The sequence below is a fragment of the Orcinus orca genome, chromosome 6 (genome assembly GCF_937001465.1).
Source record: "Orcinus orca chromosome 6, mOrcOrc1.1, whole genome shotgun sequence".
In the NCBI taxonomy this organism is placed as follows: domain Eukaryota; kingdom Metazoa; phylum Chordata; class Mammalia; order Artiodactyla; family Delphinidae; genus Orcinus; species Orcinus orca.
This window is the reverse complement of record NC_064564.1, coordinates 116,113,179-116,138,504: the sequence shown is the minus strand read 5'-3', so window position 1 is coordinate 116,138,504 and position 25,326 is coordinate 116,113,179. Positions and strand designations below refer to the sequence as shown.

Here is a 25,326-nt window from a genome sequence, read left to right as displayed (position 1 = left end):
GCTTTGATGTTAGCTGGCTTCAAATCATTTCGCCTCTGTGAAGTCCAGACAAGGTTTTGGGCTGAGTAGCAATAGCTGCCCCTGGGAACCAGGCCCCGCGCCACACCCCTCACCAGGCGCCTTGTCTCCTTGACTCCTCGCGGTCATTATCTCCATTAGCTGGAGGAAAGTGATGTTCACAGAAGGTAAGTAACTGGGCCAAGCTTTCCAGTAGCAGAGCCGAGACCCGATTCCAAATGCACCTGATTCCAAAGCCTCGAAGTGTTAAGCTTCAAAATTGTGTATGCAGTTTCATTATGACCATGTTAGAAATTCAGAAAGCCATAACTCTGTGCATGTTCAATCTAGTTGAGTACCAGGGTCCTTTCTGGCTCTATAAAAAATAAGAATTGACAAACTTCACAGACCTTGACGGGTTCAAGAGATAACAAAAGTAAACCAGAGCCAGACTTCATAGCACTGAGTGTCCATAAACTAGCACAGCCCAGGATAGACACAAGCTGGAGGGGTGTTCTTGGTGAGCCTGCCTGGCTCATGCGCCTTCCCTGATAGCGTGAAGCCACAGCGCACGAGGCGGGGCACGGAGAACCAGCCTATCCCAGGACTCCAGAGCAAACCGGGCAGGAGGGGTGGGGGGGCATGACGGGCTGAGGGTGGAGGGCAGAGGTGTGAAGTATGACTGGGGGGGCAGGAGTAGGGGGGGGCCATATGACTGCGGAGTATCGTATTTTTTTATTAGAAAAGAAGTTGAAACGCTTAAACCTCAATACATAAATGAATGTAGGGTAAGAAAAAAAGGGGGAAAGGAAAAACTATCCTAATCCAGATTCACAGCATGAAAGACAAAAAATTTAACCTATCAAAAAATGATTTGCCCCTTGCTCTGGTTGCGGTCTTGAAATACCATTTCCCACTGGAAAGAGCCAGAGCTGCTTGAGGAGATGGCTGACTCATGACCTCAGGTGGGAACCGTACAGGACAGGCCTGGGCTATCATATACCAGACAGCAAGGAAGCCACCACAGAGACTAGGGTTACGACGAAAGGATTCAGCCTCAAGTAGATGCCCACCAGCCACAGACAGAACATTCGAGCATCCGTAAGAAGAACAATGGCATCAGACAAAAATATATCAAATATGTTTCACGCTTTGAGTTTATAATAATGTTAAGGGAAAAAAACTAAGCCATCTACATTGGAAGTGAACTAGTGAAACAGTGCGTTGTTTGAAAACTGGTATGTGTATAACTGAATCACTTTGCTGTACACCTGAAAGTAACACAACATTGTCAATCAACTATACTCCAATATAAAATTAAAGGTTTAAAAAAAGAAAGCTGGTAAATAAATGGAAAGAATTGAGCATTTATCCTCTCTCACACATATAATAAATTCTACCGCTGGGTAACCAGTTAGTAGATAGGGGAAGTTTTTCTTTATAAAAGTGTTCCGGCTAATAAATGAAGGCTGTTGATCTCATTGGAATACAACCGTCTGTAACCCTGGTGAATTTAATGGGTCATCATCTGCCAGCATCACAAACTGAGACCCCTGACCTCACATGTCTCCTGTCGGTAGTCTGTGACACCCCTGTGAAGTAGTCTTGCCAAAAAAAAAAAAAAAAATCAAGCCTGAATCTCATCTAGTTACCAATTTACAGGAAGTACAGAGTAAGGAGTAACATGTACACCACCGGGACGCCATCTGCAAAATCCAGACTGTGGAAAACTCTATAGAAAAATGACCCAGTTTCTTCAGCAAATAGCATGAGGAGAGGGGATAGAGAGAGGGATACCTTTAGTTTAGGAGAGACTTATGAGATAGGTCAGCCAGTTCCACTGTGTGGACCATACTCAGATCCTGATACAAGCAAATTTTTTTTTTTTAATGTGGCATTTATGAGACTGTTGGAAATGAACACTGACCGAACTGCAGGTTTGATAACACTGGAGAATTCCTGTTGTTGTTTTAGATGTGGAGTGGCAGCATGGCTATGTTTTTTTGTTTTCAGAGCCCTTATCTTTTAGAGATACAGACTGAAATATTTACAGATAAAACGAGACCATGGCTGTTATTTGTTTCAAAATAATTCAGGAAGGGAAAAGTAGGTGAGGGTATAGGTAAAACAAAGATCTGCCCGAGACTTGTAGCTGTTGACATTGGGATGGGTCCATGGGGGTTCTTTATACTATTTCATTTACTTCTGTATATGTTTTTTTAAGTCTTCCATAATGAAAGGTTTAAAGAAGGTAATTAAGTCGGTACTTCTGGGAGGGGGTGGATTTTATTTTGATTTAATAACACCCACTGCTGATAAGAGTGGGGTGCTGACAATACTGTTCTTAACCCTTCTGGTAGATTGTATTAAAAGCCTTAAAATATTTGTACTGTTTGCCCCAGTAATTACAATTCTACCAGTCTATCCTCAGGAAGTAATACCAAATGCAGCAAAAATTTGGTGAACAAAAGGGCACATTGCAGCCTAATATTAATATTAGGGAAAATTTGGAAGCAACTAATGTCCAGCAATAGGTGAATGGTTAAAGAAATTATAGTATAGCCACTCAATAGAATGCCAGGCCACGTGTAATGCCAGTTTTGAAGACTACACAGCAATATGGAATGATGGTTACCTCGTAATTTTAAACAAAATTTTGACTTGAAATTATATGTTTAGTTTCAGTTATAAACGTGAAAAATTCAAAAACCGTGCATCTTTGATAGTAAAAAGATTAAAAGGAAGCACCCCAAAATGTTAACGTGGTGATTAGCTTTGGACGGAAAATCTATAAACAATTATTTTATTCCTTTTTTCTCTAGTTTTAGATTGTTCCATAATAAACATTTATTAACTGTTTTACTATTAGTTAACTTTAAAATACCAAAAATCACTTATAAAAACAAAAAAAATTAAATATAACATTTCTAGTATCTTTAGTGTGGTTTTTTTTTTTTTCCTATTTATTTATTTATTTTTGGCTGTGTTGGGTCTTTGTTTCTGTGTGAGGGCTTTTTCTAGTTGTGGCGAGCGGGGGCCACTCTTCATCGCGGTGCGTGGGCCTCTCACTATCGCGGCCTCTCTTGTTGTGGAGCACAGGCTCCAGACGCGCAGCCTCAGTAGTTGTGGCTCACGGGCCCAGTTGCTCCACAGCATGTGGGATCTTCCCAGACCAGAGCTCGAACGAACCCGTGTCCCCTACATTGGCAGGCAGATTGTCAACCACTGTGCCACCAGGGAAGCCCTGTTTTTTTTTTTTTTTTAATTTCATTTTAAGAAGCTTGAGAAATTACTAAGGGAATTTATCAGTTAAAGTCAGCTAGATTTTGTTTCTTTTAAGGAAACAATTGCTTAGTTATCTACGCTTTTTAGCAAAGAGAGTTAAAATATGTTAGAAAATGGTGGCACTGTTGGACGGGGTATGTTGGACCTTCACTGTAACCCAGCGAGGGGCTGTTAATTTCGGTGCTTATGACTGCCGGAACTGTAACTGGGTTCCTCTCCCTCCCTTGCTTCCTTCCAAGACTGCATGTAAACTAGAGACAGAGTTTCTGTTAACTACCTTGCTGGTTTACTGGCATCCTTAAATAGTGATTTCCAGTTATGCAAGAAATGACCTATTAAATGTTACATGGTATAGCAATATTTAAAAGCACTATCCAGAAATAAGGCGCTTTTAACACTCTCTTAAATGTAAATAAGCACGTCATATCTTTTTCTTACCCCGTTTATATTCTGTACTAATTGGGGCATATAGAAATAGAGATCAACTCAGCACTAGACGTTATTGAAGGAGCTAGGTATTAGTAATGTTCACTGACACCCAGGACTGATCAAGAAGAGAAGACCGTTGTTGTTTTGAACAGTAGGTTAAGAACTGTAAGGAAAGGATGGTTGAAGGTGGCGTCCCGAGAATGGCCTGCTGCTTGAGTTGCAGGATTCGGGTTGCTGCTTGGGGCAGAGACTCTTGTCTGAGCCCAGCAGGACTCCTTTTAGCCAGTTCTGTGCTGTCAGAGCCTCATGGACCAACCCAGACAGTGGGCCTTGGGTTGGGTCCTTTGAGTCTGCTTTTAGGATCTCATCTAGGAAATGAAAGAGGAGGCTTGACAAAGCATCAGAAGGGTTTCGTGAGCCCTGAAAAGAGAAGAAGGCGCCGTTTCTATCCTGAAGGCCGAGCCTCTTCAGCAAGCCCAGCAGGTCACTTCTTCCCTGGCATGTGTGAAACTGCACTCTTTTTAGGTTTTTTGTTTGTTTGTTTGTTTTTAATCTATAACATGTGCTTAGGTTCTGAGAGAGTAAAAGCACTTAAATGTATTTACAGGATCATGTTCCTTTTTGGAGATAAAATTCAGCTACTTTTCGTTTACCTTCAGAACTGCTCCACTTTTTACCAGCTGTTAAAAATAGATAGTCCAGGGATTTCCCTGGTGGTACAGTGGCTAAGACTCCGTGCCCCCAGTGCAAGGGACCTGGGTTCGATCCCTGGTCAGGGAACTAGATCCCACATGCCGCAACTAAAAAAGATCCCTCGTGCCGCAACGAAGATCCCACACAGCCAAATAAATATTAAAAAAAAAATGGGTAGTTCAACCAGGGGATATCTGGTGCCTGCCTTTCATCCCTCTACTGTACTCTCTACATAGTCTGTGGGTGTACATAGGCTCATGACATAATATGAAAACAAATGTGCTCTAACTCCTAGAAGGCCAGAATTGTAGGATAGTCTTTGAAGAAGGTAATCTTAAGACAGGAAAAAAAAAAAAGGGAAACTTACTTTATCCAGCAGATAGTAAACATTTGGAAATTATCCTGAGAGTTTCTAAGCCAATATTATAAATAAATTCAGGGTAGTTAGATGAATTGGGACCTGCGCCACCTTAAACGCCCTAGGAGGCTGGCACAAGGCGCGACCACCGCGCCTTTCCTCCGAGTGTCCACTGGTGTGTCTCTCAGGAACAGGAGGAGAGGTGATCCTCTCTTCTTCTCATTGTCTTGCCCAATTCATGTGATTTGCATGTTCCAATGTAAGCATTCCTGCTTGTACACGTGTGTTTTGACAGGTGACCTTGGGAAAGGTGTTGAAAGTGATCGTTGTCATGCGGAGCCTGTTCATTGATCGAACGATAGTAAAGGGGTATAATGAAAACGTCCACACGGAGGATGGCAAGGTAAGCATTCTGGAGTCTTTGGTTTTTTCCTTTATTTTCTGTATCCCAGAACAAAGGTAATAGAGTCCCAGATGAATGACATTAAACACTAGCAATCACAGCTGTATCAGTATGAAGCTGAACACTTTACAAAAAACATTTCTCTCTCTCCCCTTGCATTTTTCATCAAGCTTCTGCTTTTTCCTTTAAGCCTGTTACCCTTAGTTGAATTTCTAATTTATCACCTTAGACCCCCAGTTGCCTCATTAAATGTGTCTTCTGAGGAAATGGATTTCTTTCTTCCTTTCTTTTCTTTCCCTTCTTTTTCTTTTTTCTTTTTTTTTGCCTAGTCGCACAGCACATCAATAGCCCAGGGTTCAGCATTTTGCTTTTCCTAGAACCATGAGGAAAATTCAAGTTAATGTGACACACAACCTGATAATGATCATTTTCCTTGAAACTAGCAAGGAGCCCCCAGAAGTTGGTTATCCATAGCAGTCCATATTGAATACTGTAATTGAAAAAAGATGAGTTATTTCCATGAGTGATTTGTTTCATGCGAAGTTCACCCACGTGAACCCCTAATTTCTCTTCTCCATATGGAGATGCAGAGAGCACCAGAAGATGCTAATGGGAGTCGACAGCCTTCATTTGTGTTTGCTTCCAGAGCGTAATGAGCCTTCTGCCAGAGATACCCACCCAGATACACCCTGGTCACTTCCTGACACTAAGCCTGCATCTTCACCTCTCCCTGGAGCTTTCTCTTCTCTTCATGAATCCCGTTAAAATTTAAAAGTTTGTTTGTACCAGCACTTACCACCCAACGGCCACATTATAATGAGGATAGACTGTTCTCCCAAAACAGGGGACAAATGTAGCTTAGCACATAAGAGTGTGTTATATAAAAGGTGTGACGCATAAAGTGGGTCTGTATTTTGGGATTGTAAAGTGGGTTTGTATTTTGAACAAGTAACCCAGCATTTCGAATGTCCACATTCCACTTGAGTGTTGTCACCATGGGAAGCTACTCTTACTCCCAGGTCCCTGCAGAGTTCTCATACATCTCCCCATTGAGAGAAAAGCAGTCCTCCAGGGAAGCTTTCCTTTTTCCTTTTGGAAAAACCAAAGTGTCTTTGGAGCAAGTGTGGAGAATAAAACAGATAATTGGGGCAAGTGTGATCTGTTGTGTATGTGACTCAGAAACTCAGATGGCGATTCTAGACGAGAAATTCCAAACTCCTTCGCAGCAGCAGAGGCGAGGCTGGGGCGGTGGAGACCCTCGCCAAGAGCCCGAGTCAGTGGTCATCTAGAGACAGGGTTCTTGTTGCCTCTGTTCAAGATTTACAACTTTATAGTCACCCCTGCTTTGAAACACGCCCTTACTCTCCAAGGACTTACAAGTGACTTGGGGATATAAAGAATAAATACATAAAAGCTAGGTACTAATAATGACCATGCTGTAAGAGACGCCAGATGCAGGGCGCCAGTGAGGCACACTCTGCGTGGAGATTCTCAGGAGTGGAGGTTTCACCTGTTTTGAAGTATCAGTGTCAATCTTGAACATGATATTTATTTAACTGCCCCATACCGAAAGTGTCCGAAATAACACAAGCGGTTTGCCACCTAGTTAATAGTCAATAAATGATTAGTATTATTTTTATTCTGCACTTAAAACAAGGGAATTAGAAAATAGTCTCACGTGTATTCTTCTAGAATTTCTCTCTGATTACTCCTCCTCAGCTGCTATGGGTAGTTCCTTTCCTCCCATCTACCCCCTTGACTCCCAGATTACTGGGGGTTCTCTTCCCCCTCCTCTCATGCCCCTTGGCCATTCTTACATGTACCCCTGTGGTTGCATGTGTCCCCCGCACAGGGATCACTCCTGATTTGTGTCGAGGTCAGACCTCTCCTCCCCAGATGGACCTCAAGTTCAGCCTGTCCAAAATCAACCTCAGCTTCCCTCAGCTGGTCCTTCTCCAGGGTGACTGTACAACCTCACTGCTCAGGCCTTCCTTCCGCTGTCTCCATATGGAGTCTGTTAGTGGGTCCTGGCGAGTCTCCCTCTTTATCCCTCCCGCTGGGCCCCTCCCATCCATCTTCACTCCTCGCTTCTCCTCTCTCCGCTGAGTCGCTGCACCAGCCTCCTCACTTCCAGTCTGCAGTCCTGCTTCCCTCCGCCGTCTCTCCTTCACCTGGCCTCCAGAGCTGTCTTCCTGAAATACATAGCCAAGGGGATGATTTCTTGCTTTCTGCCATGTCCCCGTTGCCCAAAGCAGCAAAGTGGGATATTAGTAGATGTTAGGCACAAAGCAATCCATGATCAAAAAAGTTTGAGAAACCCTGGGTTAGAGAAAGTTCAGTAGGATTCTTTCTTTGCTGTGGAAATTCTTAAGCACTTAGTTTGCCTAAGTGCCTGTGCCCAAGAGGGGCACATCGTATGCAGTCTTTTCCCAGCTAATTTGACCATCCATCTTTTTTCTTCCTTTATTCTTGGAGCATATTGTGACACCGGTGTTAGGCAAAACACACTTCCGAAAACTCTGGCTTGTAGAATAGAATCCAGACCCCTTAGCAAGGCATGGAAATGCCCAGTGGTCTGGCCTCTGCCCGCCTTTGCGACCTCATCTGCCGTCACTCTCTACATACATTTCGTCTTTTACTGTCCAGCCTTTTGTGCCACTTGTGGCTCCCAGAACGTGCCAGATTCTTGCCCACGCTTGCACCTGTGCTCTGTGCCCTTGACCTGGGACGCTTGCCCCCTCCCGTCCACCTGGCGTGCTTACTGGCTTTACACTGGCTGAGCGCTCTGTCCCTTCTCATCCGGCCCCCGTTTTCCCAGAGGCCTCTTCTGTGAGCACGGGCTCTGGAGATGGCAGGCCTGGGTTTGCCTCTACTCACAGTACAAGTGATCGTCATCCACTCGAACCTCCGTGGCATTTTGAACAGTCTTCCTCTAGCACTAGGATCAGTCCGTCCTGATTATTTGTTGCATGTCTGTCTTGCAGTTAATGAATATTCTAGCGTCCTCCATGTTTGGTCTGGTAGACATTGTGCGAAACAGACCTTGCCTCCAGTGGTTATGGAACCGTAGGTACCACTGTTAGACTCATCTTCCAGACAAGGAAACTGAGACCCAGCATGGTAAAATGACTTGCCTACAGTCACTCACCGAGTCAGGTCCCAAACCTCCATATGCCAGGGGCTCCTCGAGGGTCCAGGCTCTGTCCCGAGACTCTCTCCCTCCTGTGGATATACCTCAGTGCCTAAAACACAGTAGAATAATAGTGTGTGGGAGGGGGTAATGAAGAAGCCTCCTGGGGATGTGACGATGCTTTAGGTGGGATGGAAGAATGGAGAATCAGAAATGAGAGCCGGAAGAAAAAAAGAAATGAGAGACGGGCACTAGACGGAGCACCAGGGAGTGAAGTCGTAAATAAAGAATAAAGGAAGCACGCAGGTGCACACGGGTCGTGGCTCCCTAAGGAGGGATTAGCGTGGGTTCTCTGTTCACCAGAAGGAAAGTGAGTGTGTGTCTGGGAGCCTGAATTCTGAGTCATATCGCAAAGGTGGTACAGGAGACCTCCTGCTTCCTTTCACAGCTGCATACATTGGCCTAGAGATAAGCAGGGACCCTAAAAGCAGGAAGAGCACGATTAGGAGGACTGAGTCCACTTGTTCTTGTTGTTGCTGTTTTTTTAAATATTTATTTATTTATTTTGTTGCGCTAGGTCTTAGTTGCGGAACCTGGGCTCCTTAGTTGTGGCATGCATGTGGGATCTAGTTCCCTAACCAGGGATCGAACCCCGGCCCCCTGCACTGGGAGCTCGGAGTCCCAACCACTGTGCCACCAGGGAAGTCCCCACTTGTTGTTTTAAAGGCACATTTACCGCATTTGTCAGAGAAGCTCGCCCAGAATCTAAGCCCAGCCAATTCGATGCACCCCTTTTTTTCAGAGTACCTTACAAATGATAAAAATAAAGTTGTGCAGCCATTATTAGTGTTCTCTTTTTAGTACTGATACTGGTATATGTGAACTTATACATTTATATACACACAAGCATTAGTGCAATTAACGTGTTGGCCCGTCTGGCACATCCCAAACAAAATGCAGGTTTGGAAGGAGCCTCCGGAGCCTGAGGTGTGGTCTAAGAACACGTTGCCTGCGGCTTTGCTGTTGCAGAGGTGCAGCCCTGCATTTGCTGAGCTGGTGCCTAAGCGCTTGCCTGGGGGTGGATCTGGGGGTGGATCGCTGCCCTGATGCACTAGGTGTGGCTGGGAAAGCCTCGCCTCGGCTTCGGGGTCTGAACTGCGAATTCCTCCTGCCTGTGCAGGTGTCTGTCTTCTTCCAAACCGAAAGCAGCCAGCTTCTGAAAGGGTTCTTAGCCCTGTTGGTACAAGAGTGGCCCCACGCCACCCCGATTTCCAGCTCTGGCAGGTTTTCCCCCCATTAGAATCCCAGCAAGCCTGTCCCTCACTTTGCACTAACAGCCACGGCCTCTACCCTGATCATCCTGCGTCTCTACCTGTGATGCGTATTTTTGATGCCAAGCGCCAGCAGACTGATTCCTCGAACAAAATATAAAAATGCTGTTAAGACTTACCACCCTACTCTTCATTGTCATCAGGGAGGAGCAAAGAGCCATGACTCAGCATGTTGAATACCTGGCCATTGTCCTGACTTCACACCAGTCAGACTTAGCTGAAAAAATATAAGTGTCTCGGTTGAATTTATCTTATTAGGGGATTTAGGTTATGTTAATGCTATAGCTTCATTAATTATCCCATATCAATTTTAAAAAGGCCGCTTTTAGCCTCCTAGCACAAGAGAGGAAAAGAAATGGTGGTATCAAAGGGAACCTTCAAAGACAGCCAGAGCTGCCTCCAGGGTAATTTCTGATCCCCGCATTCTTCCCACTTCAGAGTTGTGTGTGTGTGTGTTTGGGTCGAGGCGGTTGGGGGAAGAAGCTTGAATCTGATTCCTCTAATAAGTGTTGGCATCAGCCCCATTTGATATTAGATGCAGGGAACATTTTGATTTGTTATAGCCTTTGAAATTGTTCAGACAACCTTCAGAAAAATGGCCTCTTGTTACTTATCGGGGAAGGGGAATCCGGTTTAATTCATATGCAGAGGATGCCCTGAAATTGTGCTTTCAGCAGTTTTTTAGTAACAAGTGCATGTCCTGATTGAAAGTGAAAAGTTGAAGAAGAACAGACCTGTAAAACTTGTTCACTTTTTTATTCTCCAGGGGAGGGTGGGCAGACGTAAGCAGATGACCAAGTAGAAGTTTGTGGTTTTGAAAACTTGGGTGACCATGGAGAAATCCATCACCATGGCTGGTTTATAGCACCCTCCCCCTACTGACACATCACCTGTTGACCTTGCAAGACGAAGCTACTAATAAATAAAAGCTTTAGACGTTGAAGTGCCTGTGAGGCTTGGGTTTTATTTGGAAGTGTTAACTTTAGATAATTTATAGTTTCATTGTACTATTTTTTGAAATGAAGAATTGATAACTTTCTGATAAGCGGCCGTGATTTTCACCTGCTGCTGAAGGAATTCTAGTGGCGATGTTTGTCACGTCAGCAGGCCTGAAAGGTTTGTCACCTTGAGCTTTGCAAGACTGTCCCACCACCACTTTGAGCTGTGACAGCTTAGGGGCCACTGGGAGTCAGCATTCCCTCTGAATTCTAGGTACAGGGCCATCTGCCTCCCAGGTTAAGAGCTGGGCCTCTGGGGACACACCTGGTTTTGAATTCTCTACCACATGTTAACGATGTGATTTTGGACAAGCTGCTTAACGTCTTGGGGCCTCAGTTTCCTCATCTGTGAATTGGAAATAATTTTATCATTCTCGTGCGATCGCTGGGAGACTTTAGAAAGATGACGCAGGCTGAACACGTGGTCATCTGCAGATGGTATCCGCCCTCTCCGGCTGTGCCGGAGATGCTGATGGGCATCGTAGTCAGCGTTCCTTTGCCTGCTGATTTTGGGGCATTCGGATTTTTCATTTCGGTGAGTGAATTTAGCTGTCACTGTTATCACCAGTTCTTCCTGTGCATCAAGAGGACCTTTGATGTCTGACGTGTAACCTTAGAGCAGGTGAATCTGTGCTGAAGCAGTTGGTCGTCTGTGGGGTTTGTTTCCATTTTATCTGAAAAGAGACCACATTCCCACCCCTAAAATACTCATTCTAATCCCCAGAGTCCCACAGGCTGCTCCTAAGACTGCAGATTCAGCCCCAGTTACCATAAGGTTGGCTTTTCCATTTTAAGATCTTTCTAATGCTTGCCCAGAGTACTGGGGGATGCTTAGTTTCTTTTCCCTGACACTGTAGTTCAGTATAATTTCTCGTTCATGGGACTGAAAGTTTGTAGCTTCCAGAATGCTCCTTTTTGAATATTGCAGCCAGCAAACAATTGGTAGCCACGCCCTCCTTTGTAGCAAATAGGCTGCAGCTAGTGAACATTCACTTGCATCAGTCCCGGCTCCCTGAAATGAATCTCTGAACTCTTCCTGCTGGCCCTGAGGAGAGGCAGGGCACTAACTCTAGAACACCTGCTTAAATGGCTTTCTTTGGCCTAAATCTAGCAGAAAATCAAGTACAGGCTGCCTGCTGCACCTTCACAGCAAAAGGGGAAGCCACTGTCATCGGATCCCTTTCTCACCCCTGTGCGCCTGGGAAGCAGGGCGTGTCGTCTAGCGTCCTTCTATCCCAGGTGGTCAGAACTGGTCCCTAGGGTCCTGAATAATGTATTTCAACGCCTTCAAAAAGAGCAACACCCTCACTTGGAGTGAGCGCTGTGTGTTTTCAGAAGCCACAATCAGGCTAGAGAGTCCATCTCTTAACTAACCCTGTACGTATTTCTCTCTGGATGATTTTTTTATTTAAAACATTTTGCAGATACTGAAGGTTTTTTTATATGTATGTAATTTTCTCTTTTAAATTAAAGCGAACTTTTCACTCTATATGCAGATTCTTCCTTTTCTCTTTTTCCATGGCCCTGTGTTTATGTCAGCCTGTGTATGATGTGAACAGGCAGGAAGGATAAACAGCAGAGAACTGCAGAAGAAGCCGCTGTGGGCTGAAAATGGAAAGAGAACTCTATTGCTTCAGATATTGATGTGACTTTTCCAATAATTTAGATGTAGAATCTTTGGCTTCTCGCTGTCATCTTGGCAGTGATTGGGTGAAACGAAAAGATACAAAAAGTTGTTCTTATCCCTTCCACAATGTCTGAATAGTCTTTAAATGCTACATTTGTTAAGCCCTGGGCTAAACCGCGGCACTAAGATCATGATAGAAACCTGACTTATCCTCCCAAATGTGACCCGCTGCCCAACAGTTTTCTTCAGCCAGATTGATAGTGTAGGGAATTAACTTCCTATGTTTCTTTTGAGGTTTTCTTCCGAGTTATCTGGAGGTAACATGTCACTGTTTTCCTCCACGCATGCCTGTAACATGCTAGGTCCTGTGCCAGGACAACGTAAACAAAAGAAGTAAAAGCTTCAGTTAGTTTTAAGAGCTGTGAAGATTTTTAATTTTTGAAAGAATAAAGAGAAGCAAGACAACAGGTATGGGAATATTGTAGAGTAACTGGGAGATGCCTCTCTGACAAGGTGATGTTGGAGCCAAAGGAAGTGAAGGAGGAGCCATGGAAGGGTTTGTGGGAAAAGCAGTCCAGGCGAAGAGCACAGCAGGTGCAAAGGTCCTGAGGCAGGACTGACCTTGGCATGTTGGGTGACGCAAGAGAACCGTGGCAGGGGTCAAAGTTAGAGAAGTGAACGAGGGGCTCAGCTCACGGGGCTGCGGACGCAGCAAGTGCCTCAGGTTGACTTCTTATACCTCTTCGTATCGTCTTCTCAAATCACCACAGGTTGATAAAGAGGAAGTTCAGGCTCGACATTTAGGATCCTTTCAACCCCAAGATTCTGTTTTTCTATAATCATGTGTTTTTTTCAAGCTTAATAACAGTAGTTACGATATCATTTCTTGGAGTCCAGAATTCTAAAATTGATGCCGATATTTTATCTCTCCCCCCCACAGCTCGATATATGGTCCAAATCCAACTATCAAGTATTCCAGAAGGTAAGTTGTACTTTTTGCTTCTTCCTCAGGAGGCGCTAAGGGAAATATGAATACTTCGAGGTGTAAACATTGGTCTTAAATCAGAGGCTTTTTAAAAAGTGAGAAGAGCCAGACACAAAAGGCTGCTCACTGTATGATTCCATTTATGTCATGTTCTGGAAAAGAAAACATTAGGGACAGAAATCATATCAGTGGTTGCCAGGGGTTAGGAGTGAGGGAAGGAGATTGTCCCCAAAGAGCTATAAGGGAACATGTTTGGGTGATGAAAATATTGTGTCTTAATTACGGTGATGACACAACAGTATGTTTCAAAACTCATGGAACGAACTATATGCCCACAAAGGGCAAATTTTACTGTATATAAATTATGCCTTTAAAAAAAAATTAGAGGCTTTTGAGTTGCTTCAGACTCAACCCACAGTTTTTAAATTCAGTTTCTCACAGCCCTGTAATCTACACAGGTGCCTTAAGGGTGAGGATGGGCTGAGCAATGAGGGCTGGCCCTACCCCACCCCCACTCTGTATTACAGTGGCATCTTTTTCAGCTGTTGGGCTTCCCCAAGAAATACTTTCTGGGAAATGTCAGAAAAAAATGAAATGTGACCAGAGAAAGTCCATTTCCCAGCTCCCAGTGGTGGAAGGGCCCCTTCCCTGGCCCAGCTCAATACTTCTGAAGGCTTCTGAAGAGGCTTCTGAAAGCTTCTCCCATGGCCCTCAGGCCAGGTCCCCTGCAGGGCACCAGCCACTTTCTTCTGTGCTCTCCATCCTCTGTGTCCGCTTCCATCCAGCAGTGCAAATAATAAGAGTTGGTTGTAAATCCACTCATTGCCTCCTCACGTTCAACAGCGATTATTTATTGAGCCCCTTTGCCGTGGGCAGGCACTATGCTAGGTGCTAGGAATACAGGGGAAACAAGACAAACAAGGAAGCAGAATCAATAAGAGAACTCCAGGTCATTACCGGGGGCTGTGGTCGAGGACAGGAGGACCTCCTTCGCATCAGGGTGGTCTCAGGAGGGCTTTATGCAGCAAAATTTAAACTGAGTCGGGAAGCAGGAGAAGGAGCCAGCCACGCGAAAGGCCACGGGAAGAGGGTCCCAGACAGTGGAAGCAGCAGCCCTGAAAGCTGCTGTGGAGGAGGGACTTGCACGGTCCAGCACCGCTGGGACCCGTGCGATGGGAGCTGGCAGAGGGCGGCGGGGAAGGCACGCGAGGCAGGGCCGGCCCTGCAGGTGCCTTTAGGTCCCGGTGCAGAATTTGGATTTTACTGTCAGTTCAGTGAGAAGCCAGTGGAGGGATTAGTGTGGAGGAAGGATGCGATTTTGAAAGCTGGGCCCGAGTTATCCCCACTTGAGTAAAAACTGTGTCCAGGGTGTGCCGGGTAGCTTAGCATAGGGTGGTGGGTTTTTTGCAGTTGAGGTGAAATTCATATAACATAACCATTTTAAAGTGAACAATTCCATAGCTCTTAGACTTCCACATTGTTGTGCAGCCACCACCTCTATCCAGTTCCAAAACGTTGTCATCACCCAAAAGGAAAGCCCATCCGCATTAAGCAGTGAGCACTGGGCTTCTGTATCAAAGGAGCATCACGGACCAGCCCTCTATTGGCGTCTAATGTACCTCAACTCGCGTTGCTCCCTGGGCCCCTTTACAGTGAAAGGGGGAAGCAAAGGACAGATGTCCAGGGTTGGGGAGCGGTCTGAGGCGTAACGCCACACATTTAGGGAGCCTACGTAAGCATGAAAATGTCATGATCTTATCACAGTTAAATGCAGTGTGCTACCGTGGGTTAGATTCTGAACCAGAAAGAACATATTAATGGAAAAACCGGTGAAATCCAAATAAAGTGTGGACTTGAGTCAATAATAAGTAATCAACGCTGGTTTCTTAGTTGTGATGAACGTACCCAATAATGAAAGATGCTAACAGTGGGGCAACCGGGTGAGGGGTATATGGGAGCTATGTGTACCATGTTTGCAACTTTTCTGTAAATCTGAAACTAATCCGAAACTTAAAATTCATTTCAAAAAGAGAATCATAGTGTTGGCTCTTCTGACAGCCCCAGTCCTTCACCCAGCTGGGCAACTTAGATGCAGAAAGGAAAAAACAGCCTCCCTCCCTGGGCCAGAGCCTAAGGGAAAGAAGTACATGGTCACGGGCTTCACTGGTGGTGCAGTAGTTGGGAGTGTGCCTGCCAGTGCAAGGGAGATGGGTTCGAGCCCTAGTCCAGGAAGATCCCACATGCCACGGAGCAACTAAGCCCGTGCGCCACAACTGCTGAGGCTGCGCTCTAGAGCCTGCACACCACAACTACTGAGCCCACGAGCCACAACTACTGAAGCCTGCGCTCCGCAGCAAGAGAAGCCACCGCGATGAGAAGCCCGCGCACCACAACGGAGAGTAGCCCCCACTCGCCGCAACTAGAGAAAGCCCACGCGCAGCAATGAAGACCCAACGCAGCCCCCACCCAAAAAAAAAGTGCGTAGTCACGTGTGGGCTTTAGTGTAGGCAACGATGTTTTAACCTTGGCCTTCTTATCTAGGTGACCATAGCCAAGGCCTTTACCTGTTCAGCTTGCATAAAGCCTCGGCCTTAGTTGCTAACTTTGTCCCTGCTGACAGCTCTTATTTTCCCCCAGCAGCTGTGGCTGAAAAGCATTCTGAGGAGAAAGAGCACTGCTCGTATCTGCATCTTGTTTCGCTTTCCCAGTGAAGAACGTTAACACAGTTTTGGTTTGTTTTTTTTTTAACCTGGTTTATCTTAGTGTCCTCTGTGGTATTTCAGTGAGTTACTCTCTGGCTCCACAACAAGCGGGCAATGACTTCGGAGGCCCCGGGCATCGCAGACCCATAACCTGGGATTTTAACAATGTCCAATTTCCATTCAGGCTTGCCTTGGCAAATATAGTTTTTAATGTTCTGTGTAGTATTAAGTATTTTTGAATGCAAGCAGAAAGTTTATTAGGAAGTTGTAAAATGTGTGAAACACAGATTTGGTGAAGCTTAGATTTGGAGAGAAAGTGCTGTATTTTTATTCTGCCGCCCCTAAAAATAACCTGCCAAGCACTCTTTATATTTGTTTAAAATTACAAATGCGCAGCGCAGCAGTGTTTAAACTCACAGTGCAGCAGTGTTTAAACGCGCAGTGCAGCAGCGTTTAAAATTTGATATTGGTTAGTTGGGGAGATTTAGGAGCACCCGCCAGTTCCCTCCTCATAGTTTATGTAACATGTCTGAAGCAGTAAAAATGGATGAATTTGTAGAGATGGGAATGTTATCTCAACTGGTGAATGGCATGTTATCCGTATTTATGCAGAGCCCTTTCTGAGGTTCCTTTGTCATCCCTCCCCTCACCTATTTTTTAACTAAATGGACTTGACCTCTGAGACTGACCTGTACTAGATTAAAGAACCATAATTTGGAGACAGGAGGTAGTGCTTTCTGATGAGAACAAAAGGCTGATAATGTTGAGGTTCTTTTCCTTTTTCAGGGGCAGGTAAGAATTAGTGGATTACAGAGTCCGTGCTCGTCCCTACCGAAACATTGTCCATTTGCTGTCAAATTAAGGAATATATTGGAAAATAACGTAGTACAGAATTCAGTTTAATCCTTTATCAGTAAAGCTTTCCAACTAATCATCGTTGCCTCACAGGGACTTGGGATCTTGTTCTTGCAGAAGATGTTGGTAAAGAAGCTGAGGAATGTGGAACGTGGAATCACGATGGGGGGTGACCTCACTGGGCTTATTTCATTGTGTTAGTTTCAGGCCATGTTGTGGGTCAGAGGGCCGCCCTCCCTATTCCACAGCCAGACTGAAAGCAAAGCTGGCACCGCCGTGTTCCTTGCAGATTCTGAAGGCCTGGTCCAGTTGACAGGATGCTGTTTAACATTTCAAACTCAAAATGCCAAAAGAAAAGATTAGGTGGCAACATTTCCAAACTCTGCTTTTTAGTATCAGCTTTTGCTTAGAATTCTATTTTCTTCCTGTCCACCCACTTAAATTTGAGGTGTCCTGATTGATGTTGCTCGTAGCATTTCCCGGAAAGACACTGCTCGAGAGCACAGTGGTAAACGTTCCCTTCTGCCCGTCATCAGCCTGCTTACACCCAAGTAACCCGGCTGGGGGAGGCTCAGTTGTCAACCTGACCCAGAAAGACTCAACCTGGAACAGAAGTAAAAGTGATTGGGGAAGTACAAGGTCAAGGAGGATCCTTGGTCACCGATAAGAGGTCATTTCTCAGGCAGGAAACAGTTCCCAAGTGTCCTAACCGTGTGGTTAGACGCCGGAACTGCGCCCCAGCCCCAGCTCTGAGGTGGGGACACTAGCAGCCACCGTGGCTCTGTGAGCAGCGCGGGGGCAGCTGTCTCCCCGCGTTGCTCTGCTGTAGGTAGGGCCCCAGCGCTTCCTTTCCTTGGCGCTCATTATGCGGTTTCAGTTGCTGTGTGTTGTGTGTGTTTTCCTGCCCACAATTAGCAGCGGTGGCCGCCGCAGAGAGAGACCTGATGGGAAGGCGGGAAGCCCCCCCAGGTCTCTCCCTCAAGGTGACAAAGCCGGGGGTGGGAGGGGACACTGCCTCGCAGAGCCAAGCCAAGCTTACACTCGCCTTTTTATTTCTGGAAAACAGCACCAGGCGCTGAGAGGATGGAAACACGCGCCTGTCAGATTCTCCTCGGGCTGTGCCTGGCTCCCCAGGTTAAAGACAAGCACACGAGGTCCCGTGGCAGATCCTACCGCATGACGCTAAACGCGACCTGCCTTTTGTCTGTGATGGGGACTGTCAGCAATTAGCCCCCTTCCCCGGCGGTGGAGGGCTGGGGACAGCTGGCCGTGGAGCCGCGGCTGCCGACAGGCTCCCGTCATTTACCGCGGTGTCCCGGAGGCTCTCTGCACTCGGTCCTAGGGCGGAGGAGCTTTTTATAGCCGGCAAGCCTCCCGCAGAGCAGACTCAGAGAATGGAACTTCGGAATAGGGGGCACCGTCTGAAAGGGCAGAATCACAAAGAGCCGGGAACGGTTTCAAGCGTGTTCGTATTTTTCTGACATTTAAACTCTGCAGGGGCGCTCACTGTTTTGATCTTTAACCTCCTAACTTCAAAACAGTGGGCATTTTCATCCAGTAACTTAGGAAGAGCGAGAGCAACTCTGCAGCTACTTTTACTGCGTTAAATCTTGGCAGGGAGGCCAGAAAGAGCTGGAGTGTGTGTGTGCAGCCCCAGGTGGGCAGGTGGGGACGAGAGAGATGGTGTCGGAGGGACTGGCACCTGCGTCGCAGCTCTTTCACTTGGAGGCAAAGCACAAAAGTCATAGCCGCAGATGTCCGGTTCTTCGTCCACAGTCATTATTCCAGAGGCAGCAGAGGCAAAAGTAAGCCTTTCAGTCCCGTGCAGAGCTTAGCCGTGGACAGGTGATGGATAACGTTCTGAGCAGGCCGCCACTGCTTCTTCATCCCTGTGTTCGCTCCTTCGTTCATTTTTTCGCTCCCTCGTTCATGCTTCGATACAAACACTGGCCTCTGTGGGGCAGACTTTATCAAGCGGCCACCCGGTGCTTGTGAATAGACAAGATTGCGTGAGCCCTAGAAGGACCAGTTCTCTGAAATGTTGGAGACACCGAGTACCTGGCTTAAACTGAGTGCCTGCCCAAACAGTATGCGGCAGACCTAACTTGTTACTCGTTCCAAGCCCCGGGAAGGGGGGCTGTCCCCACGTGGCTGAGTGTCTGTACCTGCTCTAGCGTCGCACGTCACCAGAGGGACTCAGTCAACAGGCGTTCAGTTCTTCTCAATCTCATGCTCTAGAACATCTCAGATTTCTTCCTCCCAGCTCACTTCCATTTCCTTCCAGAAGCCCCTCTTCCAACAGCACGGATAAGGCCCCGGAGAAGGCTGTGGTTGTGGTGAGAGCCCACAGGCTGCAGGCCACATCTCTGTCCTCGCCCTTGGCGGTTGCCCTGCCCAGGTTAGGCCGTCGGCAGAGGCCCCCGCGCCTAGAGGGGCCCCCTCAGCCTCCAAAAGGGGGTCGCATGTCGTAGGAGGGCCCTTTGCTTTTTCTGGATCCCGTTGCTCTCGTGGTCCCCTTTTCTCTCAAACGCTGTCCAACTTCCTCCAAGAGGAGAGCTTGCGTACGATGGACCGTATATGGTGGCCTTGGCGTCCTGTTTCTGTGTGTTCTGTCGCTGCCTCACACGTGTGTCTTGGCAGCCCCAATCAGAAAGCCGAGGGAGCAACTTTGAACGGTGGCAGGGCCGGGGGGCAGCTTCACGAAGGAAAAGAGGTTCCCGTCCGTGGTCTCAGTGGCGGGGCGGGGCGGGGCGGGGCGTGCACGGGTGGCAACTCTGCAGGAGCCAAGCATTGGGCTGTGGACAAGCTTCGGGACAGGAGAGGCGACGGACAGTTCCAGGGTTATCCCGGAGGGCAGCCCCTTCCTAACCTGAGAGCCGGACCACACTGACCGGGCTGGGTCCGCAGAAGTAAGAGGGGAGGGGACGTTGTGAAGGGTTAGCCCAGGTCCCTGGGAGCTGAGAAGGGCGGGGGGGTCACTCCACTCACGCTGCAGCTCAAGAGCCTTTATCACCACCTTGTCTCCTAAGGGTCGCGTTTGAAGATTCACAAGCTCCGAAACCCGGGGTAGATTTGATCACTTGTTTTCCCCTTATGATACCCCAGCACCTTCCCTCTGCAGGGCTCCCTCTACCGCTGCTGAGGGTGGTGATGACCAAGAGCCCATGCCCCAGTTTGACGGTGAGAGTGGAGCCGGAACGCCCACGCGCCCGCCGCGGGAAGCGGTCTGTGGTTCTCTGCCATTAGGGAGGCGCAGAGCACTTGCCTTCATCTCGCAGCTTCTTTCTTCCTGAGGGGTTTGCCTGAGACTCGTGTGCCCCGGGTCAGAACCCAGCAGTCGCTTCTGGGAAGCCCGGCCTCCTGCCCTCCCGGGCCCCTTCCCACCACCCCACAGGCCGCCCGCTGCTGAGGGCACCTTCCTGGCAGCATGTCTGTCTGCCCCCCCGTGAGACCCAGCGCCCTCCCTTCCCCCGTCCTGGCCGGCCTCCTGTCGCGTTCCCCCCAGTGCTCTGGCAGTGGCTGGGAGCTGGGCTGTCCCGTGTTCAGACCCCAGCTGACCACTGCTCTCGGTGTGGCCTCACTTGCCTCAGTTCCCTCATCTGTAAACAGAGATCATAAGAGTATCTGCCTCACGGAATTGGCACCCCACATTAACACCTGGGAGAGGCACAGCTGCCTCTGGAGGATCCGCCCAGCCTGCTGTCAAGGCTCCTGGGAGTTGAGGGGCTTCCCTTTGGGGCATCAGTGACATCTTGGCTGGGACTTTGAAGAGGGTCGGGTTGGAACCCCTCACACCAAACAGAAACTCCTTTATGGAGGCCCTGTTCTGTGCCACAGGCCATGTTCTGCACTTTACAGACGAGATATCATCCTTCTCAGACAGAGCTGGATCTCAGAGCTGTGACAGGGGGCTTGAAGCAGGATGGAGCAGCAGTGTCTGTCTCCCCCTCCCCAGTTCCAACCCAGACAGCCCTGCCCCTCGTCTCATCCCGAGCAGCACTGCCAGGCTCCGGTGGACAGTTTTAAGCCCTTCAGAGCCCATGCAAATGACTCCTTCATCAGCAGAGAAGGAAGTATTGATCCTGTCTTAAGTAAATCCCTGGTCCCCCTGGACCGTGGTGCTTCCTCCCTGGGCCTCTCAGCCTGCCGAACCCGGGGCACACGAATCCAGGGCACAGATTAGAGACTCCAGCTGCATAATAAAAGCTAAAGCCCCATGCTTCCGCTCTCCTGGACTCTTTTCCCAGTTTTAGAAGCCAGTCTCTGCACTGCTCCCCATTGCCCCCAGCACTTTCAGGACTGGCTTCATAGCCTTCAATTTTGAAATAACCATGGTTCCTCTTTTTATGAAATGAGCACTTCTGGGGCTGTTTTAAATATTCTTCATAAAACCAGTGCACATCCTGGGAGCAGCGTTGCTGGCAGGGTTGCTGTCTCTTTAAACATTTAACACACTCGGTTCACATCTTTGACTCCCAGACCCACAAAGAATTTTCTCCTTTGGAGAGATTCCTAGTGTCCCTCTCGTCAAGGGTGGGTCTGTCTTTGGCAAACCCCGGAGTAGAGCCCCAAACTCTTGGATTGATCTCCTTGTATAGCATTAAAGCATATCCAGCAGATGAAAGTTTATTTATATTTCTTGGACTTGCAGGACCAGCATGTGTGCGACTAAGTAACAAATGTTTGGCTTTGCTGCCTGTTAGTTTGCGCTCCAGAGTCTCTTTGAAACCCACCGAGATGGGAAGAGGTTCCCAAGAATAGTGCTGTGCTGATCGTCTCCCTGGTTCTGAGCTCTTGGTAACTGGCCCAGAAATTGAGGACCCCGTGACATCATGTCAGGGCAGCAGGTGGAGGGGGGCAGGAACCTGGTGCCCCTGCCCCCTGCTGGGATTAGCGTGTCCTTTTTAAAAGAACAGAGGGCTTTCACTTGACGCTGGTTGGCCTGAGGGTGGAGCTCGGCACTGAGGTACCCTCGGGGGGGGCGGGGGGCGTGCAGGCAGGCCCTGCAGTGGTGTCCACTGAAAACCTAGACCTTGAGGCGCCCAGTGATCGCAGCCTCGTGCTCTTTTACCAAGGGCCAGCGGGGGGAGTGATGCGGCCAGGGTCACCCAGATAATTGGTGATGAACCTAGGACTGTACCCCGGCCTCCCGACGGCTCCGGGTCTTCTTTCCCTTTTGTTCACATTAATACAGGCCAGAGAGAAGCTCCTCTTCATAGTATGTGGAAGCAGGTATCGACTGGAGGAGAGCCAGATCTGGGTCCCTACCAGACTTCTCTTTTAAATAAGCAACTTCTAAACACTTGTACTTAACTTTTCCTATTTATTAACCTTGCGGGACATACTTTTAATAGGCAGAGGCCCCAGCTCTCCTAGCTCAGCCAGGGAGGGCTTGGGCTTCGTGGGCTGCGTGCTGGCAGGTAAGATAACGTACTCAGTGCCGTTAGTCCGTTGCATTGGGAAGAGCGCCACCTAGCTCCTGGAGCCAGTGTCCAGGCTCAGCTCCCACCCCGCGCTGTGTGGCTGCAGTCCTGCCCCCTGGTGGTGGGAAGTGGGCAGAGACCTGCAGCGGCCCGTTCACCTGTGGTTCCCCAACACTGCTGACATCAGAATCCCCCGGGGGAGCTTTTTAACAGCACAGGTCCTGGCCCCCAGCCTAGACAGCCTTCCAGAAGCTGGGGGGTGGTGCCCGGCAGCCCACCTCCAGAGTCTGTACGCCTCACCTCTGCTGCACTGCAAGCTCTCCCCTCCAGCCTGGAAGCCCGCACAGAGTCAGGACGATGCCTACAACTTTAGTGGACTCAGGAATCCCCGAGGACAGTCCCTGGGCCACCAAGAAATACAACACATTGTTGCTTTTTAAAAGAGGAAACTGCTGGGGGATGATAATATATTAGGAGAGTTTTGGTCCCATCCCTGCGTCTCACTGATCCTCTCTGTGTACCACCACTCTGTCCTTTGTTCTTCCCTTGTGGATAAGGAACAGAGTCTGTCTGGCCGCCATAAAACCCAGGCTCTAAGGGGCTGACCTTCAGCAGAAAATAGTCTTGCTGGACTTGAAGCCGTTCTCTTTGCCCTCACAGCTCAAGGAGGGCCCAGGTGGGAAGAAGAGTGGGCTCTGTATGCCAAAGCCATCACTACAACAGCGGGATTTCCCCCTTTTCTTAGCCCCCCCCCCCCTTAGGCTGTACTTTTGATTTTCCTTGAGTAGTATGCCTGCCCACCTGACTTAACACTGCCGGCTTTCATTTGCCCCGTTTCCTCCTGTCATTCTGCAAGGCAGGGAGACTCATTCAGTCTTGAGATCTTCTTGAGGGTCCTGTGTCGGGAGTTGTTCAGGGTAGGTGCTGGGTTCAGGGTAGGTGGTTGAGTAAGATGGGCAGAAGCTTTTGGTAGTGAGGCAGAGTGACAGCTGTGTACGTGGTAAGAGCTGAGGTGTAAGCGAACGGACTTGGGACTGAGTCCCACCTCTACCCTAAGAGTCTTGCGGTCCGTTCCCTAGTAGGGAGGAGATGGCCTCATGTGCCACCTTCCCACACACTCCCACAGCCTCTGTCCCCCGAAGGCCTAGGGCCCTGCTCTGCTGCTTGGCTTGGGCAGGTCACTTAACCTCCCTGTGACTTTGCTCCCTCGCTTGGAGTGGAAGTTGTCTTCCATTTGTAGTGCCATCACAAGGTTGTGGGGATGGTGAGGAAAAGATAGGATGACTCCCATTTGGTGGGTGTTTGCCATTTGTCAAGCACTGTTCAAGCACTTTCCCTGCACTGACCCATTTAATCGTTGTCCAGGGTCACCCAGCTCTTAAGTGACTGCAGATCTGTGCAGTCTGGCCCCAAAGCCCAGGCTCCTCACTGGGCTGCGTGGTGTAGACCAGCCCTCGCTCAGAGCTGGTGCTCAGTAGACGTCGACTTGGAAACCTGCCGTTAGTGCAGGCGGTTCCATTAGGGTTCAGCTAAAATAACTCCTGACCTCCGAAGGACCCTCTAGGCGTCAGAAGCTCTTTGCACACAGTATGGTGGAGGAGTTTTGGGGACGTGTTTTGACTGGAGTCGTCTTCTTCAGTGTGTTGACCGGCAGCTGTTCCAAGGTCTCTTGAAAGATTCCTTTCTCCCTTTCTGAGCTGGGTTGCCCATCAGTTTGGGTGCTGGAAGACCTTCTTTCTCTGCCTCTTTGAGCCTGGGGGAGAGGGAATTTCAGTAAGCCCTGGTTGGTGGAGGAGAAAACTGAAAGTAAGGTTCATAAAGCAAAGTGGGTGTGTTGGCAGCAATAGAAATGCCGCCCTCCTTTAAGTAAATAAGTCACCTGCAGTCCAGCCTCGGGACGGGGTTGAGGGGGAGGAGGTGCCCACCCCAGACGAAGCCAGAGCATCTGCAGTTTTTCTTTGCCTTGAGATGAAACGGGACATTTCTTGGCGAAGTCCCCAGTGTCTGCGTACTCCTTGGAGTCGCCCTGTTTTTCCGTGCGCGTCCTCTTCCCGCCCTTGCTGGTTTCAGCACAGTCTCTGCCCCCGGCCTCTCCCCCGCACCCCACTCCTCTTTGCCGCATCCCCTGTCTCCCTGGCTGATTGTTACTTTCATGTCTTCTCCTCCCTCTTTCCTTGGGTTCGCCATCTGCTTTGATCTTTTCGGAGCTCTTTTCAAACCAGCACTCACTGGTGGATGAATGGCCTCCCTTTCTCGGGAGCATTAGTGCCCTTCTGTGGCCTCAGCCGCCAGACAGGGTGGCTTTCATCTCCCAGGGGAATCTCATTAGCTCGGCATCACAATGGGACCCGAACCGCGGCCAGACTGGTCCAGAGTCGATTTAAATTAGTTAATAGCAATTTTTTGTTGTTGCCCCAGGCCTGTTTTTCCCCACATCTGGGATGCTGAGCAAAAAAAACAACTTTGTTGTTGAAAAGCGGGAAACAAAAAAATATTGAAGGTGGAATGCTTTGACAAAAAGGAAGATCATTGCAGGTGAATTTCTCCAACATCTGACAACCATGTCTTACCTGCTGCTTTGGAGTTCAGCCACGGGAACCTGAAAACCAGTCGGGAACCTGAAAACCAGTCGGGGAAGTTTGGGAGGGAGGGAGGGAAAACGTAAGAGCAAATTAGCTTTGTTTCCTTCTATTAAAATTGGTGATGGGAAGTTGAAGAAACTAAACGATCATGTCGGCACTAGAAAAAGCTGCCACCATTTGGCAATTAAGAGAATATACTGGGCCTTTTGAAGAAAGAGGCTGAATTTGGCCAGATTGCCTGCCCAGTAATGTACAAACTGAGTCCGTGCCCTGCCTGGGAGCCAGATGCCAAAACAGAGCTTTGGTGCGCGACTCCAGCCGTTTCTGGAGAAGGACGTTTTCTAGTTAATCCAGTTTTTTCTGCTCTTAGAAGCCTGTTACCCACCAGCCACATTTGCAGGTCTAACCTGCGCCTGGCGGTGGGCCTCTGGCTTGCCTTAGACTTTTGGGCTGGGAGGTGGTGGGCAGATGACACCGGGGCCCCTGGGACGTGTGTCTTTATCAGCAAACCGGAGAGCTGGCCAGGGT

General features: G+C 48.4%; 1 protein-coding gene and 1 long non-coding RNA gene across 2 annotated transcripts in view; both read left to right on the top strand.

The window, feature by feature from the left end:
- Positions 1-25,326, top strand: part of MED27 (mediator complex subunit 27) — a 197,517-nt gene that overhangs the window by 163,451 nt on the left and 8,740 nt on the right. The window contains exons 5-6 of the mRNA XM_004269073.2: positions 5,058-5,165; positions 13,192-13,233. Coding sequence (XP_004269121.1) covers positions 5,058-5,165; positions 13,192-13,233 — 150 coding nt within the window. The remainder of the gene's footprint in view (positions 1-5,057; positions 5,166-13,191; positions 13,234-25,326) is intronic.
- LOC125964823 (uncharacterized) lies at positions 23,765-24,677 on the top strand. Its single transcript, XR_007478089.1, has 2 exons — positions 23,765-23,880; positions 24,635-24,677. It is a non-coding gene; the product is annotated as an uncharacterized LOC125964823 (long non-coding RNA).